The sequence below is a fragment of the Artemia franciscana genome, chromosome 4 (assembly GCF_032884065.1).
Source record: "Artemia franciscana chromosome 4, ASM3288406v1, whole genome shotgun sequence".
NCBI lineage: Eukaryota > Metazoa > Arthropoda > Branchiopoda > Anostraca > Artemiidae > Artemia > Artemia franciscana.
Genome location: NC_088866.1, coordinates 15,395,989 through 15,415,811, shown reverse-complemented (window position 1 = coordinate 15,415,811; position 19,823 = coordinate 15,395,989). Strand labels below are relative to the sequence as shown.

Here is a 19,823-nt window from a genome sequence, read left to right as displayed (position 1 = left end):
AGCGAATTACACTTACAAAACTATCAGACTGAAAAAAGAGGAATTCCGGAAGGTAGAGAAAATAGCAGCATTTCATTAGTGATGGTAAACCCCAGATGGTAGGCCAATTAAAATTACAGAATTACCATATGGTAAAAAAATAAATTTTCCAGATGGTAAAGAAAAATGATGGTAAGCTAATGGTGACAGCAGGCTTCAGATGGTAAGCAAATTGAAATATCAATGTTACCAGATGGCAAAAAAGAAGATTTCCAGAAAATAAAGAAAAATGATAGTAAGCCGATTGAAGTAACAGTATTGCCGGACTATAAGAAAGAGACTTCGAGATAGTAAAAATATGGTGATAAGCTACGTACCTACTTGAGACGAGGCACAGGTTATTCAGCCCGACTCGACACCAAAAAGCTGTTGAATCAGGTTTTGCCAAAGTGATTTGTTCTCTATCTGCAAACGAATGAGCTAAAGCCACGACATATTCCACAAGTACTTGTGTCACGACGTTCTACCATGACTGGATCTGGCCTCACGGTTTTTTCTTCCAGGAGGAGAGACGCACTGCAGTAAGGATCTGGCGTGTAAGGGTTTTTCTGGGTGCCGTATTACATGGTCAAGCTACTTCAGACGCCTTTTCTTGGTTATACTTGACATTGTAAGTTTTTATCCGTATATCTTCATGAGCTCATGGTCGCTGATTCGTTGCGACCGTCTGATGTTGCAAATAGCTCCGGATAAGAGAAATAAAGACATCTACGCTGTAGAATTTCTAGTTGTCGTTCTTCCTGTGCCTTTAATGGCCAGGTCTCGCAGCCGAATAAGAGTATCGAGCGTACGCATGCCAAGTACATGTTGAGTTTTCTTTTTTGTTACTCAATTTCTTGTTTTGTGCCAATTAAAATTAGAAGATTTCCACATGGTCCAAAAGATGATTGTAAGATACTAAATAAAAATAATTGGAAGCTAATGATGATGGTAAGTTCCGGATGGTAAGCCAACCAAAAATTACAATATTACAGGATTGTAAAAGAGAGGACTCCCAGATGGTAAGAAAAATGCATTTCTACTTCTTGTCATGTAAGATAGGGTTAGAAAACAACTATTTTGGAACTGGTGGAAAACATTAAGGCAATCAACTAATTATTTGGAATAATTTAGGATTAAGCATTAGCTTATAGTAAAATACTTTAGTGATAACTAGTAAGTAACAATTCGTTCTAGTGAACCACATGAAGTTTAAAACAAAAACCGTGTATATTGTCTTTGTATCTAAGTCTCGAAAATATCAGATCTTTCAGTATTATGTTAACTACAAATTGTTTTTTTTTCTTTAAAATTCATACTTGTGAAAATTTAATTATTTGTTTTTATGGCTAGCTGAAAAAAATTTCTTCTACTTTTTAGTTCCCCAGAAAACTTGACATTTTCAAACAAGATGGATATTGCAAGACCCCAGTCTTCCTCATAAATTCTTTTTTTTACCTAGTAAAAATAAAAACCATCCGGAAAAAAAGAAGGAGAGAGATTTTCTAAAATATTACAATATAAATTAAAGCCAAAATAGCAATATAACAAAAATAAAACTAATCTCACTTTTTATTCCTGTGAAGTAGTTCTTCTCTTTATCAACAAAGAATCTTTGTTTGTTATCTGCATTCAAGGCTGCTTTCACATGTGACAGTTTCTGATAAACAATATAAGCAAACTTAAAACCCTAAAAAAAGGAAAATGCTAAACAATATTACTAGGATAAGCACCATCTAGGATTTTCAACATAATGTTACCTCTTTTCGAAACTTGTTTAATGGAAGTTTCCAAGAAAATATACATTTATCAAAAGATCTATGTAGCTAGGAGAAGGAAAAATTAAAAGAAATATGTTGAGCAACGAAGAAAATTGAAGGAAAGATATGAGAAGTCAATCAAATTCTCGTGCAAAAAAGTAGAACATCAAGAACCTACAGACACTTGATGGTGCAAACTAGGAAAATAATTTTTTTAAACTAAGTTTTCAAGGTATTTTCCTCCTATTCTGGCAAATTTTAAAATTGTCATTTTAAAGTCACCTCAAAAGGGTATATGAGTATCGTGATCCAGAACTCCTGATATAAGTCTGGAAGTTCTGGTACAAAAAAAAATCTGGTGTAAGTTACTGAACTCTTGAGTAAGATCTACCTAAACAACAAATACCCCACTAGCGCTTTTGGTTTTGATTTTTTTATGTTCGACAATTTTTTTTAATTTAAAAATTATCACACTTAAGCTCTACTATTATTTTTTAAGCCAGGATTATAATAGCCATATATTTCGTAAATTGAAGACGTTTAACTTTACGCAACAGTTCATGGTAAATTGCAAGTAATGAGCAACTGACACTAGTAGTAACCAAAACAATAAAAAAGAGACTTTGATAAGATGCTAGGGTATATAGGAGTGTTGTTACTGATGTTAAAAATGAAGGTCACCATCTAGTAGTGTCTAGGGTTAATTTAAAGCCAAAAATTCGGAAGGGTAACAACCTCCCGGGAAGTTATAATGTTGGTAGACTTCAGGATGAGACTTTGAGAGAAACTTTCTAGGAAAAGTTGAATGCTAAGCCGGAGAGTTTAAAATTTGACCGATGGATGGAATAATTTCAGGACAACAATTTGTGAAGTTGCTGATGGTGTCTTCGGGAAGAAAATTAGGAGCGTAACTAGGAAAATTAGTGGAAAAAGCTTTATGTTTAATAAAGAGGAGAAAAGGTTCGCGCAAGGATTATCTGAGTGATAGATCATGTGAAAACAAAAGGATTTTAAAGAAAGTGGAGAAAGCCTTAAAAAATGAACTAAGGAGGTGCAAAGTGGAGCCCATGGATAAAATTGCCGAGGCCTAGAAGATGCAGCTAGACGGCATAATAGTAAAATATATTACTGGCATGTTAATAAATTGAGAGGGAGTAGCAAATCCGAACCTGTCCCAGTTAAAGATAGGAACGGAGCTACAATTAGTCATAATGATAGGGTTAACGAGAGACGGTCATAACATTTTGAGAATGTGCTAAACTAAGATAGAGTTGCAGGAAAAGATATAGAGGAAAATGAAAAAGTTTGTGATACCTTGGATGTAAAGGAAGATTTGCTTTGTGAGGAAGAATTAGCAACAGTACTAAAAGGATTAAAAAATAATAAGGCTCTAGGTAATGATAATGTGGTAAATGAGTTTCTTAAATATGATGGCTCTGAGGCTAGAATTAAGTTATTGAAGATTGTGGATACGATTTTCGAAAAAGAGGACTTATCAAGCAATTTTAGGAAAACCTCAATTAAACCACTGTATAAGAAGGATGATAGGAGTGAGTGTGGTAATTATCGAGGCATTAGTCTGGTATCTATAGGTAGCAAATCACTTAGTAATATTATACTTTTTAAAGTAAGAAATGTTGTAGAGAAAGTAGAGAACAGTACGGTTTTAGGAAAGACACAGGACGTGTCGACCAGATTTTCACTCTTAGGTTAATAAATGAGAAGTGCCTGAGTTATCAAACACCTTTGGTCCTAAGATTTATAGATTATGAGCAAGTGTTCGATTCTGTTGATAGAAGAGCTTTAGCAAAGGTCTTATCCTTATATGGTATACAAGACAAATGTGTTAAAGTGATTTGTGTTATGTACGAAAATAACACTGCTGCAGTTAAGGTAGGAAATGAGGTTAACAGCTGGTTTCATGTTAAATCAGGAGTTAAGCAAGATTGTATTCTATCCCCTTTACAGGGATCATTTTGATGGAATTTGTCTTAAGGGGTACAGGAAAGGCAATGGGAGAACACAGAATCAAATGGGGAGGAACAATTTTCCCACGCTTAGATGGTGCTGATGATTTAACCATCCTAGATGAAAGTGTGAGCAAAATAAATGAACTTTTAAAGGTTTTGCGGGTTCAGGGTGCTAGAACAGGTTTGAATGATGAATGTTAAGGCTGGGAATAAGTAAAGAAAGAAAGGTGACGTCGGGAAACGAAGAGATTGGTCAGGTGGACAGTTTCACTTACCTTGGTAGAATTATTAGTAAAGACGGTGGGAGCAGTGAAGAATTTAAAAGTAGAGTAGCCTAGGCTCAGGGTGTTTTTCTACAGTCAAATAAAGTTTGGAAGAACAGGAAAATAAATCCTGCAAGCCAAGATTAGAACATTGGAAGTTAAAGTGATGATGGTGATCAAGTATGAGTCAGAAGCAGGGGCCCTCCGAAAAGCGGATGAAGATAAGCTAGATGTTTTCCAGAGAAATTGCCAGCGGAGTGTTCTGGGGACACGACTGACTGGCTGTATTTCAAGCATTAGGCTGTATGGAAACTGTGGTTCAATTCCACCCTATAGGGCTTTAATGAGAGACAGATTGAGACGGTTAGGGCACATTCAGCGGATGAGGGATAAATGATGGATGACGGAACCGTCTCGGGATAAACGGAAAGCAGGTCATTCACGGTTGGGATAGGAGTATGTCATAAAGAAAGATTCAAAGGTGATGGGAACTTCCTGAGAGGGTGTAAAGAGGGAGACTTTAAACAGATTGGGATGGAGGAGGAGCATGCGTAGCTGTGTTGGCCTTAGGCGGCTTGGTGCTGCAGCGTGTTTTTTGTAGTATTATTAAATTCACTATACGAATCAAATTTTTACAGTGACCCTTGGATTTCACCTGGATTAGAATTGGATTTTACAAGTTGGTAAAAGCTATCCACTTTAAGTTACGAACCTGGAAAATTTTGAACGATTTTCCAAAAAGTGGAAAAACGTCACAAAAAATTATCCTGATGGAAATTACATCATGGAATTCTGAATATCAGAGATTCCAATTGCAGAGGTTTCAAGCTACTACCTAAGAAAATGTGAGGTTTTGTCAATTTTATGAGAAGGATGAACATGGATGCGTGTTGGTTCGTTGTTTTCTTTTCCCTAGGAATTATAGTTTCGACTCGATGAAGAGGGCTAATTAGAAGAGAAATTCAAACTTCCTTCATATTTTTTAAGTAACAGCAAAGATTATGCAGCAGCAAAGTGACGTTTTCTGCCACTTTTTAGAGCGAAACAACAATTTCGGCCGACCAATGAAGGCCTAAGTGCTATTGAATAAGTAAATCAAAACAGCCAATGAATTTAAAAAAAAAACGAAAAACTATATATTGAGCTTCCCAGCTTCAGAAGCCCTAGCAGCACATGATAGTACATTTAAAGATGCAAGTAATCCATAGAAAATAAACGGTCGATATAGAGAATTATTTTAAGGCTTCACTTAACCAAGTTGCTTCATTTGAGGTTTGATATTAATGAAGATGATATTATGAAAAATCTACCAACAAATGAACAGACGTAATTTTTATTCAATCATAATAAGGGCTTATGCAAAATTTGCCTTTCACTCAATTGGACTATCTATCTTGGCATTTTCTACAATTAGCCATGGCATAATACCCAAAACTACTTGATTTTAATTCAAAATCAACGGAATAATAGGACAGCAATTATTATATAAGAGGGCCAAATCTGTGCATAGGTGTGTACTTGAGAGGGGGGGGGCTGAAACCTCGAAGAGCGAATTTCTATACTGATATTCCTAACTTTCTTTGAACTTTCTATAGGAGGGAAGGGGATCTAATGCTCATTCATTCATTCCGGGGAAGTCTTGCACTAAGCATGTAATATTTGTGCTGCGTGATAATAGCTAATCTTTTATGGCAGGTGTATTTTTTTATGCAACACAAAAGATTATATTCATATACTTATTTTATTTAGACTTCTGACTTAGTTACCTGTTTCGGCTGTTCATCGGGGAAAAAGTGAGAGCTCTCCTTTTTGACTTTCGAAGTTGGGCTGCTCTGAATGTAGATCCTCATTATTTTTCCGAACTCTCTAAATAAACATTCCAAGCATTCCTAAAATAGAGAAAGGATCAGGTCAAAATAGCATAACAAGATCTAAGAGCTCATATGGCACTTGTGACGAGGTCGAAAGAGCCAAGAGCTCATATGGCATGAACTCTAGAAAAATTCTAAGAGTCAATAGATTGATTTAAAAAGAAAATCAGAGGCTTGCCGGTCGGGATTTAGAATAAGAGCTCTGAAACACAAGGCCCTTCTAAATATCATAATTCATTAAGATCCGACCACCCACTCGTAAGTTAAAAATACCTCATTTTTTCTATTTTTTTTTTCCTTTCAGCCTCCCAGATGGTCGAATCGGGGAAAACAACTTTATCAAGTCAATTTGTGTAGGTCCCTGACACGCCTACCAATTTTCATCGTCCTAGCAAATCCAGAAGCACCAAACTCATCAAAGCACTGGATCAACCTAACTCCCCAATAAAGAGCGGATCTAGTCCGATGACTTTAATCAAATATCTACGAAATTTGCTTATTTTACCCACCAAGTTTCATCCTGATCTCTCCCCTCTAAGCGTTTTCCAAGATTTCCGGTTTCCCCCTCCGACTCCCCCCAATGTCACCAGATCTGATCGGGATTTAAAATAAGAGCTCTAGACATGAGTTCCTTCTAGATATCAAGTTTCATTATAATCTGGTCACCCGTTTTTAAGTTAAAAATACCTCGATTTTTCTAATTTTTCCAAATGAACACCCCCCCGCCACTCCCCCAAAGAGAGAAAATCCATCCCAATTATGTCAATCACGTATCTAGAACTTGTTCTTATTCCTCCCAACAAGTTTCATCCCGATCTCTCCACTCTAAGCGTTTTCCAAGATTACCGATTTCCAAGATTTCTAATTCCCCGCTCCAACCCCCTATGTCCCCAGATCCAATTCAAATTTCAAAAATCACAATTCATTTTATTTAGAATATTGGAAGCTACAGTGATGACAATGGTCAAATATGGCTCTGAAGCATGGGCACTCCGAAAAGCAGATGAAAATTTGCTAGATGTTTTCCAGAGAAATTGCCTACGGATTGTTCTGGGTACCCGGCTGACTGACCGTATTTCAAACAGTAGGTTACGCGCTTTCTGGGGCTATAGTGAAAGAAAGGTTGAGATGGCTAGGCCACGTTCTACGGATGAAGGATGACAGAATACCGAAGATTGTCCTTTTTGGCCAACCGTCTGGGGCTACACGGAAAGCAGGTCGTCCTTGTCTGGGTTGGGAGGATGTCATAAATAAAGATTTTAAGGAAATGGGAACTTCCTGGGAGGGTGTAAAGAGGGAGGCTTTAAATAGATTAGGTTGGAGGAGGACCGTGCGAAGCTGTGTTGGCCTCAGGTGGCTTGGTGCTGCAGTGAGTTATTAGTAGTAGTAGTAGTAGTAGTAGTTTTGTCAAGCACTTCCTTTCGCTTTAAAGGGTCATTCAGTGAATCAGGGATTTTTGAAATAATGACTGCAGCGGATTCGTTTGGAGCAATTGGCATGGGCAGCTGCGGGGAATCTAAATCATATGATTCAAGTCTATTTGAAACTGTTTTTAAAAGTTGTTCAGCTCAACTCATTTCTGAGAAGAGATGTACGAAAGCCACAATAAAGATGACTGCAACTGCAGTTGGAGACTTTATTACAATACCGGCATAGTCTTGATTGTGTCATCAAACATCCGCATTTTATCAATAATATCTCGTATACTACTTTATGTAGCCTTAGCTCATGAGCGTCTCGGACACAATTCATCCAGCAACATCTTAGTCCAGAAGGCTGTCTTTGACACAGATGAAGGGTCAAAAAATTCCACCCAATTCGAATAGCTTCCAAATCATCAACTTCATTCACATGATTGAATTGCAGAAAAATCAGGATTTGCGAAAAAATAAGTTCTTCACTCACCATGCTATCCAATAGCCGACGTCCGATTAATTTAACTTCAAATAATCCTTATTTTGTAACCAAGCAATCAGCTATTTTTCCAGTCTTCACAAAAAAATCAGTTTTGGCACAAAGCCACACACACAGGAGAAACAATAGTCCAGATAAATAATATTTGACCGTCACTGGCGGATGCTGAATGAAAACTGATTTTTGATTTAGCATAACGTGCGCCTCAACATTCTCAAAATTTTCAATTTAATGCCCATAGACTTTCCGGATGGAGTCAGAGCCAAATATTTCCCCGTTTCCTGATGATACATCCTGCAAGTAAAAAACTGGCTAATTGCACAATTTACAATCCTTGCCCTGGGGCTATGGGGCCTGACACCATCCCTGGAAGTATACCTATTAGACCTTTTGACTAGTTTGAACAAAAAGGAAAATTCTTAATTTCGATCAATGTTGAGCAGAGGGGGTACCAAAAAACAGCAACAAGGGTTGGGGTGATTACCCTAAAATCTCTCTTCAACGTCTCCTCAACATGCCTTGAAGTTTTCAACTTAATACCCTTAGTCGTTCCTTAGATATTGCTGATAATCCCTTTTCACAATCGGCAAGCTCATAATGTGATCTGATTGCACTCGACATCCCTCTCAACATTTCTTTAAATTTTCACCTTAATACCCTAAGCCTTTTTGGAGTCCGAGTATAAGACTTGTCCTCTTTTCCAATAAAAATCCTTATATGTTAACAATGGGCAGAATGAAAAACTTATAGCCCTTGCCCCGGTGCCAGGGGGAGGTGTGTCAACTCTGGAGGCATAGCTATTTAACCTTTGAACTATTTTGAACAAAAAGGCAATCTCAAAATTTTGATCTGATACATTTGGAGAAAAAGGGCATGGGGGACTGGTTACCCTTCGATCACCTTTGACCCTTAACAAGGGCTCTAAAACTTCCAATTTTCAATCGAAAGAACCTCCTCTAAAGTTCATACGACCACCTCTTCCATAAAAAAACTTATATATTGACAATAAGCATATTGCATAATCAACAGCCCTTGTTCCAAGGGCTGGAGAGGGTTTCAACAGTAGAAGCACATTTATTTGACCTTCTGACTGTTTTGAACAAAATGGCCATCTCACAATTTTGATTACTTGTATTTGAGGGGGGAAAGACGCAGGGGGGGAGCGGTCTTGATACCCTTTGATCACTTTTGAGTCTTAAAAAGGGAACTACAACTTTCAATTTTCAGCCGAATGAGTCATGTTCAAGATTTATACGACAAACCCTTCCATAAAAACCTTGTGTATTAAAAATGAACAGCTTGTATAACTTAAGAGCCCTTGTCCTGGGATCTGGGGGAGGGGGTTTTCAAACCCAGAGTCATAGTTACTTAACATTCGGACTATTTCAAACAAAATTCTATCTCAAAATCTTGATCAGAAGCGTTGGGGGAAAAAGTTTGTGTGGGGTTGGTTACCCTCTGGTCACTCTTGACTCTTAAAAAAAGAACTTGTACTTTCAATTTCAAGTTGAATGAGCCTCCTACGATGTTTATACAAGCGCCCCTTCCATAAGAACCTTAGATGTTAACAACAGCAACTTGCATAATTCACAACCTTTGCCCATTGGTTGTGGAGGGTTTGGTCAACCGCGAAGGCATAGTTATTTGACCTTTGGACAATTTTGACTGGATGCATTTGGGGAAAAGAGGGCAAGGGGCTAGTTGCCCTCTTGCCACTTTTGACTTTTAAAAAGTGCACTAGAACTTCCGATTTCCAATCGGCTGAGCCCATTTTAAAGTTTATGCGAACACCCCTTCCATGTGAAGTAAATTTGGGAAAAAGAAATAAATAAACAAATAAAAAAGAAACATTGAGGTTTACATTGAGGTAAACCAATGTAAACCTCAATATTACCTCAATATTACATTGAGGTAATATGGTTCTTTACTATAGACACTGCTATAGTATTGACCAGAAGTGAGATAAGAGAAGATATATATTTCAAAAAAATCTCTATCGCAAGCCCACAAAGGACCGAATTCGGACTTCGGAGTCGACAAATCATATGGTTGCACTAAAACTGGTAAAAATGCAAAAAACAACAACGAAGAAGTAAAATCATGATGAAAAACCATTTATGAGTCAATAATTTAACTGTAAAAAGTCAATCAAAAAGTTAAAAAGATAAAAACTGGTCAAACTGTGTCAAGTCCAAGGCCAGCTGATATTTAATCCCTCTTAATTTCTGGGAATATTTCTAGTCTAAGCTTTTATTTTGAAAATAAACGGTAGCATTTAACCCCAAAATAAGCAAATATTATTCCGTATGGGAGAGGAGATACCCCTTCCTCCTCCCGAATCTTTCCCTCGTGGTCACAGAAGTTTCAGAGGAAGCTCATTTGATCGGAAATTGAGAGCTCTAGTCCTACCAGGCCCTGTCCCAAAACTATTTTTGATATATGGTTCTTTTGATACCTCTTAGGACATCTGATCGACAAATTGAGGTACCTATTTTGTACTTTCTCTTTGGCTGCTGATTTGTACATGTGCGGGAGCTTTCCATGGGGGATTTTCTAAGAGGGAGGAGAAATTTACGGCGAGAGGGGGATTTTCTTTGGGAGAAAATAGCCGGCTCAAATTAACATATGTATAGCAATCTAATACTACCTAAGGGCATGGGGACAAAAAATAGAGACATAACGATGCTGTCAGTTTTATGGCTTTAATTTTTGCTTTGAGTCATAAACCTGTATAGAAAGGTTTTTCGGACATGACAATTCCATTTTTATACTTTTAGATCTGAGGTCGTTTTCGAGAGGATTCAGGTGTGTTTTTTATTTAATTCTGAAATCCTCATGGATTTCTTTTAGTAGAATAGTGTTTAGCATTTATCTTTTCCAAACCATTCTTTTTTTCAGTTACAATGGCCCAGGGATTGTTCTTGGCTAGGTTGCAGCTACTACTGCAACAAAGATATAATGGTTGGGTACATAAGGGTTCGACATCAATGGCTATTTCGGTCAAGTTTTTTAATCTATTAAGAGTGAGCTGAGAAAAAAAATGTCAAATTTCCATGAATACATATCTAAAAGAACGGATAAATAAAAGCATAGCAGCTTAAGTGACTCCAGAAGCACATGATATCAAATCTCTTTGTCCATCATCATCAAGAAGACTCGGATGCTCTAGCCTCGAAATTATTCTGCAGTTTCCAGGACACCAATGGTCACTAACACTCTAGAATGACTTCTTAGCTGAAGTATTGACATGGTTCAACCTTGCAAAAAGGGACTCGAGAGCTGTTGTAGAGACCTTCTCCAGTTTTAGGCACCTTGTTGCAGCCCTGATTATGCTGCAAACGCGGAGCCTTACTTGTAAGGACACTTTCCTCCAATACCATATACATCTTGAGGCTATACAAATACTGTCCAAGGAACTCAAATTCGACAGTGAAATTTCTTCCAAAACTCTCAAGTAAGCTTTGGCAACCAATCCCAGGAATTTGAAAGAAATAATTTCTTAAACTATGTTGGCACTAAGTAAAATAGGGTTTGAGCTACTCCGATTTGGTCTTCCAAAAGAATATTCAACATACCCGTTTAGGACATTGTATCACCACCACCATTAATCATTTATTGGACTTTTTAGGAAAATCCCACTGAAATGTTAAAATCATCATAACCAAAGTCAATAAAAAGCAATGTTCGTCGTCTCACCCTTACGACTTTAAAGAATCTTCAGCACGAACGAACATTTTGAAAAGAGTTGAAGACAAGAAACGCCCTTAGCACATTCCTTATTGAAGCGTAAACATTTCTATAAATTCTCTGCTGTGGTCCTCATGAGCCATCACCCAAAGCAACAGTGCTTTAGAAGTCACATTGATTTGGATGACGATCCTTTCTCTTTTACATCTTCCCAGAGTGTATAGTTGAAGATTCTTATGAATTCACTGAAATTTGAATTGTGCCCTGTTGATGTAAAGATCAATGTTCCATAATTTGATGGAAGACAGAAGATCAATCACAGCAGTCTATACCAGGTCTGAAGCCAGCCTGAACTGGGATAATTTCGTTTACTTTGTCTTCAAGAATATATTTAGAATTGGGCAAGATTAATCTGTAATTCACTAGACAGGCCAACAATAAGGCTAAAAATACTGGAAAATTTTCAGTCATAAGTAAACATCTAAAAAACCCTTATTTCAATGACATCCTTACAGATTACAGGGAGTTTATTCTATCATCATGAACAACTAAAAGAATTTGCTTAAACCTATAAGCCTTTTAAGGTCTTCCCCCAACATTCAGCCTCCCAATAATGCCCAAACAAACTGTATCTTAAAAGGTCCCAATTAACAAAATATAAAAATGGTGGAGTAACAAAATATACAAGAAAGGAAAGAGGCCAATGTTAAAAACAACACAACCAATTATATAAAAAACATGGGATTAACAGTGAAATGGTTCAAAATTTGAATATGTAAACTCCACCTACAATGAAGCCTGACCAGTTTTTTAGTGTCTGTATAATTTTGCACAATTTTTTTTTATTGTTGTACCAAAGTGGCAGACACAGTAAAAGTCAATAGTATCAAAAAATAAGCTAAACAAAGAGCTTGAATATCTATTCTAAGGAGATTTTTAAACAAAATAGCTATAAGCACCATACAGTCGTCACAATAGGATAGGTGCAGTTCACTGGCACCCTATGATTATATTTACTCCTTTTAGCCACTAATTTTGAATATCCACGCTGGAGCCCTCATCTAGTTTGAGCAGCTGCATGTAAATGAAAATATGTAAAAATTGTTTAATTAACAATTCCTTGGCCAGTAAAATTGGAAAATTATTCTGGGTAGGCATAAAAGTTTAAATACAGTACACATGCCTATAATGTGATTTTGTATTTGTACAAAGGAGTGCAGAGTCCCATAAACTTGGAATATGCTAAATAACTATGCACAATTCTCAGGCATCTGTGTTTTTTTCTTTCTTAATGCACTGATCTTCCCTTCCTAATATTCTGGTTCTACTCAATATATATATATATATATATATATATATATATATATATATATATATATATATATATATATATATATATATATATATATAAGCATATTATATATATTATTTGATGAAAGGCCTTTAACTTATTGTCAATTTAGGTGTTTCAAAAGGATTGCAACTTAATTTTTATTTTTCTTCAAGATGGAGGGAACAAAAATTGTTGTTACCTTATTACAGTATGGTGGAACATTCATAACAAAAAGAGTTCTTTTTGCTGGCTTTTCTTTGGAATCTTCTCCGGCTGTATACTCCTGAAGAAACAAGGAATGGGTAGCCTTATGGTGATGATCAATCTGCACCTCAAGAGACTTAGCTTGAAAGAAAAGATAATTTATTCAAGAGAAATATTCAGTTTTTTTTAGTTCTAAATACATAATGCTTTTCAATATTTTGCTTCTAACACTTGCATAATATCCATATTTCATTTACGATAAGTAATGTCAACAAACAGCTTGTGGTAACAAGTGATCTTAATACAAATCACATCATTATTTTTAGCATATCAGGAAACTTTACTGTAGAGGTTTCAACCTCCTATCTAAAAAAAATTGGAGTTTTGCTTTATTCCAAGAGAAAGATCATTGATGTGTGTTTGTTTGTTTTGTTTTTCCATGGGTGATTGTAATGAACCAATGATCCTAGAAGACCAAAGGAGGGTTTATGTGAACATAAATTAAAAGTTCAAGTGGCCTTTCTAGATGACCAAACAGATGTGTCATTTGAAAGTGGTGTTTTCTACCATTCTGTGCACAAACCACAATTTTGTTCCAAGGAGGACCAATTTGAAATCAATTGAAAATCCACCCAATTGAAAGTATCAAAAAGCTTCAAATTGAGAATCTCAGTTGCAGAGGGAGTAATGGCACATTTTTTCCTGAAAGTCATTTAGTCCATACAAGATAAATGGTTATGATGGACACTTGTTCTTAACACTTGATTTAACTAAGTGATATATAATTACAGATCATCTATTATGAAGGAGGGGCAGTGCATTCTGTAGACGAAGGGGAGAGTACTTTACTCCTAATTGCATTTCAGTACCCAAATATTCTGACTCCCCATGAACCTTCAAATATATCAAGTAAAGGGTCTATAATATATATAGTTTAGTAAAAGGTCTTCATTTAAACTAAACCTGAATAAGAGAACTGCAGAGTGATACCTCCCTTCTAATTGTACAAAAAATGTTTTTGACATTTGTTTTAAAGCTTATTTTAAAGCACAAAATTATATAGGGATAGGCAACTGTGCATTATTTATTGTGAAGGAGAAGCTTTTGGTCATTTCTTAGGAATAGGAAATGGGACATACGCCTTAAAGAGTACATTTTAATGTCCACATATCCTAACTCACATAGATCCTTCGGTTGGCAAAAAAGTACAAGCTTTGCCAATTTGTCATAGCTCATCTGCAGAATGCACCCTAGCCATCTCAACCTTTCTGTCAATATAGCCCAAGAAAGTGGGATTGAACCACATTTTTTGTACAGTTTGAAATTTGGTCAGTCAGTTGGGTATCCAAAACAATCTGTAGGCAATTTCTCTGAAAAACGTCTAGCAAATCTTCCTCTATTTTTTGAGTGCCAATGCTTCATAACTATATTTGACCATTATCATCCCTGTAGAATCCAATATTCTAATCTTAGTTTGCAGGCTTATCTTCCTATTCTTCCAAACTTTTTCAACTTTAAAAAAACACTCTGAACCTTGGCTAATCTACTTTCAACATCTCCATGACGCCCACAATCTTTACTAATAATACAACCAAGGTAATTGAAGCTGTCCACTTAATCAATCTTTTTGTTACCCAATTTTACCTTTTTATCTTCACTTATTCCTAGCTTTAGCAACACAGTCTTCTTAACATTAATTTTCAAGCCTATGCTAACACCCTGATTTTACAAAACCTTTAAAAGTTCATTCATTTGCTCACTTTATCTAGACTGCTTAAAATATCAGCATAATCTATGTCCAGGAAAGCTTTTCTTCCCCATTTGATTCTGTGTTCTCTTATTACCTTTCACATACTCCTTGAGAGTTATTCACTTTGGCAAGTCCACCCAGGTTTCAAGTGTACTATGGTCAATCCAGATGTAAATAATATTCAAGAGCTGCAAAATGTGGTTGAACAAAGGAATCTTGGGATCATTGTTGACAACCAGTGTAAATTCTATTCAAACTACAAAAAGACTTTGTCTCATGCAAACTCTGTCCTAGCATTCTTAAAGAAAACTATATCCAGTAATTCTCACTATGTTTTTTGTGAGGTTGTACAAGACCCTTGTCAGACCAGTGCTTGATTTTTAATGTGCATAGCATCACCAGAATACAGGAGTGATGTAGAGCTTCTGGAAGGAGAGCCACAAAAGTGGTATCTAAGATGAGAGACAAACCTTGTGATGTTACACACAACACGACCTGACATATAAGCTTACTTCACATGACCCCCCCCCCATTCATTTGCCAATTTCCAAAAATATTGGCACTGATAGGAAAGGACATTCAAAAAAGCTGTTCAAGCCATCTGTCAAAACTCAATACCAACAACAGTTTTTCTCCTGCCATGGAGTAAACCATTGAATAGTCTCCCAAATAAAACAGCCTCAGGACCCAATAATGAATTTCAAAAAGTAATTGAATATTGAATTGAATAGTATTCCCTGGAAGCACCAGTGGGATGCATTTGATGTTTAAACATTCACACCAACAAGCTTGGAGCAATTACCAGATCAGGATGGATCTTAATTTGCTTTGAAGTGCAAATTAAGGTAAATTAAGGTAATGGGGATAGAACTTAACCATGCTTAGCTCCTGATTTAACCTAATACAAAACCAGCTATTAAAGTCATTTCCTACCTTAAGCATAGCAGTGTTATTCTTGTACATAGCTAAGATTATTCTATCAGCTCAATTGGATACTTGCTCATAATCTATAAAACTGAGCTCTAAAAATGTTTAATGACTCAGGCACTTCTCAATTATTAACCTATTAGAGAAAATTTGGTCATCATGTCTTCTACCTAGTAAATATTTTGCTGTTCATATTATTGACTTACAAATGAAGTGAACAAATGCCATTTTTTATGCTCTTTCTGAATATACTAATTGCCTTTCTTGCAAATTCAATTTTAAGCCCATTTTAGGACCCATGGAAATAATAATATCATTCTATATTTTTGGGATATGGGTTATAACATTTGTTTCACTTACTATTTTATTGTAAACCCATTTTGTAGAAGTTGTATAATTCACAAACATGGATTTGTCCCAACTAAGCTGAACAAAAAAAAATTCAAAACAAATCCACCATGTTTCTTCTTATTCTCTTAAGCCACTTAAAAAGCAGCCATTTTGCCTATATGTTGAAAATAGGGTGAAAAACCAGCATTTAATTGAGCAAAGTTATGTGAAACTCAAACCCTTACATCTTGTTAACAAATAGAAATTGAAAAGAAATGTATATGTCAATGAATAGCTAAAAATCTAAGCTATACATCAATATGGTTATTATCAAAATTATTTATGATCAAACACTTGAAATTACTAGTTTATTGGCTTATCAAAAAAGATCTCTTTTTTGGAAATACCAAAAAGGAAATTACCTTTTTAGCTTTTTAATTGACTTATTACAGTTTAATTAGTGAATCATAAATGATCATTCATTATGATTTTTCATTTTTGTTGCTGTTTTTATTTGCATTTTTGCCAGTGTTAGTGTAAACATGTGATTTGTCAGCTCCAAAGTCCAAATTTGGCTCTTTGTGGGCTTGTGATAGAATTTTTTTTTAATTTATTTATTTATTAATACCAAAAACGGTAAGCTTTCAAGCTTGTTGCAATAAATATAATAAATAGAAGTTATGACAACATAATACACAACATAATACATAATACAACTGACAACATAGTGCACACATATAAATCAATGAAAATAAGGACTACAACAAACACTGACAAATAATACTATAAATTATTTAAAAATGATTTACTTTGAAAATTAGTTTCTGCTAGTCTTGTTTTGAATTTATTTATGTTGTCTGTTAGAAATGTCTTATCCATATGGAAATGTCTAGATATATGGATATATCTTATCCATATCCTATAAGTTGGTAATTTGTTCTTTAAAGAAAACTTTATGAACTAATACAAAACTGAACTTTCTTATCCTGGAATATATCCTTCTAGTGTTTCAGTTTTATTCACATATTAGAAGAAAGCTGATTTTCTTCTGATTCTATAAATGTTTTTCTTTTCAATTACTTGTCAAGGCAGAGACCACATTTTTAATTTAGGCTGACAAATTATTGGTGAAAATTTCACCAAGAAGGCAGGGCTCCTGTTACCACCCTCACATTGCATCATGCTGTAGCAGAATAGGGGTGGTCCAAAAACCTGTCTCTATTTTTTGGAATGCCAAAAAAAAGTGGTCTTTCCCAAAATGTGGTCTTTTACCCTATGAAAGATGACAGAAGAAGCATAGTGGATAGAAAAATTGAGAAATTGTTTGAATTTCTTATCCAACTTAATCATGGTAAATCAATGCTTTTAGATTATTTAACTTTAAAGAGATGGATTTTGAAATCAAATAGTAAGTTTGAAACCAACATTTTAAGCCTTTTTTAATATCTGGAAACTAGAAACTAGAATTTTTTGTCATTTTCAAAGATCTAAAAGGGGCTTAAATTTGAATTTGAGAGAAACATTATTGTTATACTCAGAAAAAATATAAAAAATGTTATCTAGTAGCACGTTCACTTTATTTATAGATCAATAATATGAACAAAAAAAATTTACCCTTTACCCTTCCTAAGACTCCACTGTTGTTCTCTTAAGAATTTTTCTATGCACTGAGTGTTAAAGATTAATCAACGACGGAAAGAGTAGAGGCATGTGGCTCAAAATAGGCTATCTTTCAGGATATCACTGAAACTCTGAATAAATTAATGGGTTTTATTCACTTAGCTGAAAAGTTAAGCCCCTAAAATAACATTTTATTCATGTAAACTACGTTATTTTGATACTACAATAGATACCCATCTATTCTAAGAGAAAGAATGCTATAAAAAGCTCATACTTTTATTCATTTCCAATTTTGATTCGAGCATATTTTAGATGTCCGAAATTTCTGCTTCAAAATGCAGCGTTGCTAAATATTAGATTATGAACTGATTGAGGTTAAAAAAAAATCGAAGAGGAATCACAACCACAGACACAAAGTATGTAATTAAAAAAAAAAAAAAAAAACGGAAAGGAATGAGGGGCACAACCATAGACACAAAGTATGTAGTATAACATAGTTCTTGTCTGTAGTCCCAATTTTCAGGGAGATTTTGTAGAGGTCCTGTATTTCAACTATCATATTTAGAGAAAAGAGCCATTGACCCTATATTTTAATCCAAATAGGCTCACGGATTGTGCATGAAGGAAAATCACAAAATGCTTTCACAGGAACCATTCACTATAGCCATTGAATCAAAAAACAAATTATCAGATATAAAAACGCAAAATGCAAAGGAATAGGCTAAATTAAATTATAGTAAAAATTATGTTAGATAAGACTAGCTATGCCTAATTAAAGACACTATTCTTATTTTTGTTCTTAGTTTTTTTCTTTTCCTTTTCCTCTGAGAAGTTGATGGCCCCTGAGTGTTTGTTCATGGTGTATTGTTGTCTTCTCTGTGTTTTGGCTCCCAGGCCTCAGGTATGTTCTCTTTTTCATCTTATATGTTATTTGGCTATTGTTCTCTTTTTTGGTTGTTGCTTATATTGTATTTTTTTGTAACCCCTTGTATCCCTGGCCAGGGAGCCTTTTGAGGCTCCATTTTTTCCATTTCGTAGTTATTTATGAATAAAACTCCGAAACTCTATTTTCTATGTTCATTTCCCAGAAAATATCCCCCAGGCCTTGAGGATTAAAGCATCATAGGCAACGTGATAGCACTACCTAAGTAAAGAGCAATGGGGACATAATTATCATTTATTTGTTTTACTCCTTTTTCATTTTTTCGCTGAGGCACGTCGTATAAAAGGAATTGTAGTAGAAACTTCGAAAGAAGCTCATTGGATTGAAAATTGAGAGTTCTATTGCCCTTTTTAGGACTCAAAAGTGATATGAGGACAACCATCTCCCATCCCAAGCTTATCAATCCCCCAAGCACAGCCAGTGAAAATGTTTTTATGGCCCATTTTTTAGCATAGTTGAAAGTTTCAGTAGCTGTATTCTTTGGGGATTTCATGTCCCACACAGCCCTCGGGGCAAGGGTTGTAAATTATGCAATCTACTTATTGTTTACATGCAGCATTTGTAATTGAGTAAGTTGGTCATGTATATGCTTTAGTATCTGAAAAAAAGAAGGACATTCAAGCAAATACTTTAGATAATATTAAGGAGAGTATTGAACTAAATCAAAACACATTATGTGCAGATGGGTTATTAAAGGGCGTAACTGGGGAATAACTGAGTTTGTGAATTTAGAACTTTCAAGAAATGATAAGGGAGCGACCAATTTAGCACAAATGCGTTATTTACACCTTAATACTGCAGAAATTACTATTACTAAAACTACTGAATATACCACTACTACTACTATTTTGAATACTATTTCTGCAGCGACTTTTACCAAGGCTGAGGATATTAAAATACAATTTGAGGAAATGTTTCGGAGATAGTACAACTAAATTAAAATATACTATAAGCATTTAGATTTTTAAAAAGAGCGTATCAGCAAAATCTTTAAACAGCGTATCGTATCAAGCTATAACTTCAAGGGCATCATAAGGGGGACATTCAACTGACCAAAAGGTAAAAAATGCATGCTACTACTGCTGTTAATGCTGCTTTACTACTTTTACTATACTACTAAAAACAATACTAATACTACTCTTACTACTACCACTAATTTTATGGCACTGGTATTATTAAGGACGCTTCACGGGAATGAAATAGGGTATTAAATTGAAACTTTCAGGGAACGCT

At 35.3% G+C, this 19,823-nt stretch overlaps 1 protein-coding gene across 1 annotated transcript in view; it reads right to left on the bottom strand.

Annotated features, from left to right (window-relative positions):
- LOC136026044 (ribosomal RNA-processing protein 7 homolog A-like) overlaps positions 1-18,022 on the bottom strand; it is a 28,690-nt gene extending 10,668 nt beyond the window's left edge. The window contains exons 1-4 of the mRNA XM_065702217.1: positions 17,922-18,022; positions 13,016-13,161; positions 5,778-5,900; positions 1,588-1,708 (exon numbers count right to left, since the gene is read on the bottom strand). Coding sequence (XP_065558289.1) covers positions 1,588-1,708; positions 5,778-5,900; positions 13,016-13,161; positions 17,922-17,952 — 421 coding nt within the window. The 5' untranslated portion in view covers positions 17,953-18,022. The remainder of the gene's footprint in view (positions 1-1,587; positions 1,709-5,777; positions 5,901-13,015; positions 13,162-17,921) is intronic.
- Positions 18,023-19,823: the final 1,801 nt, after the last annotated feature.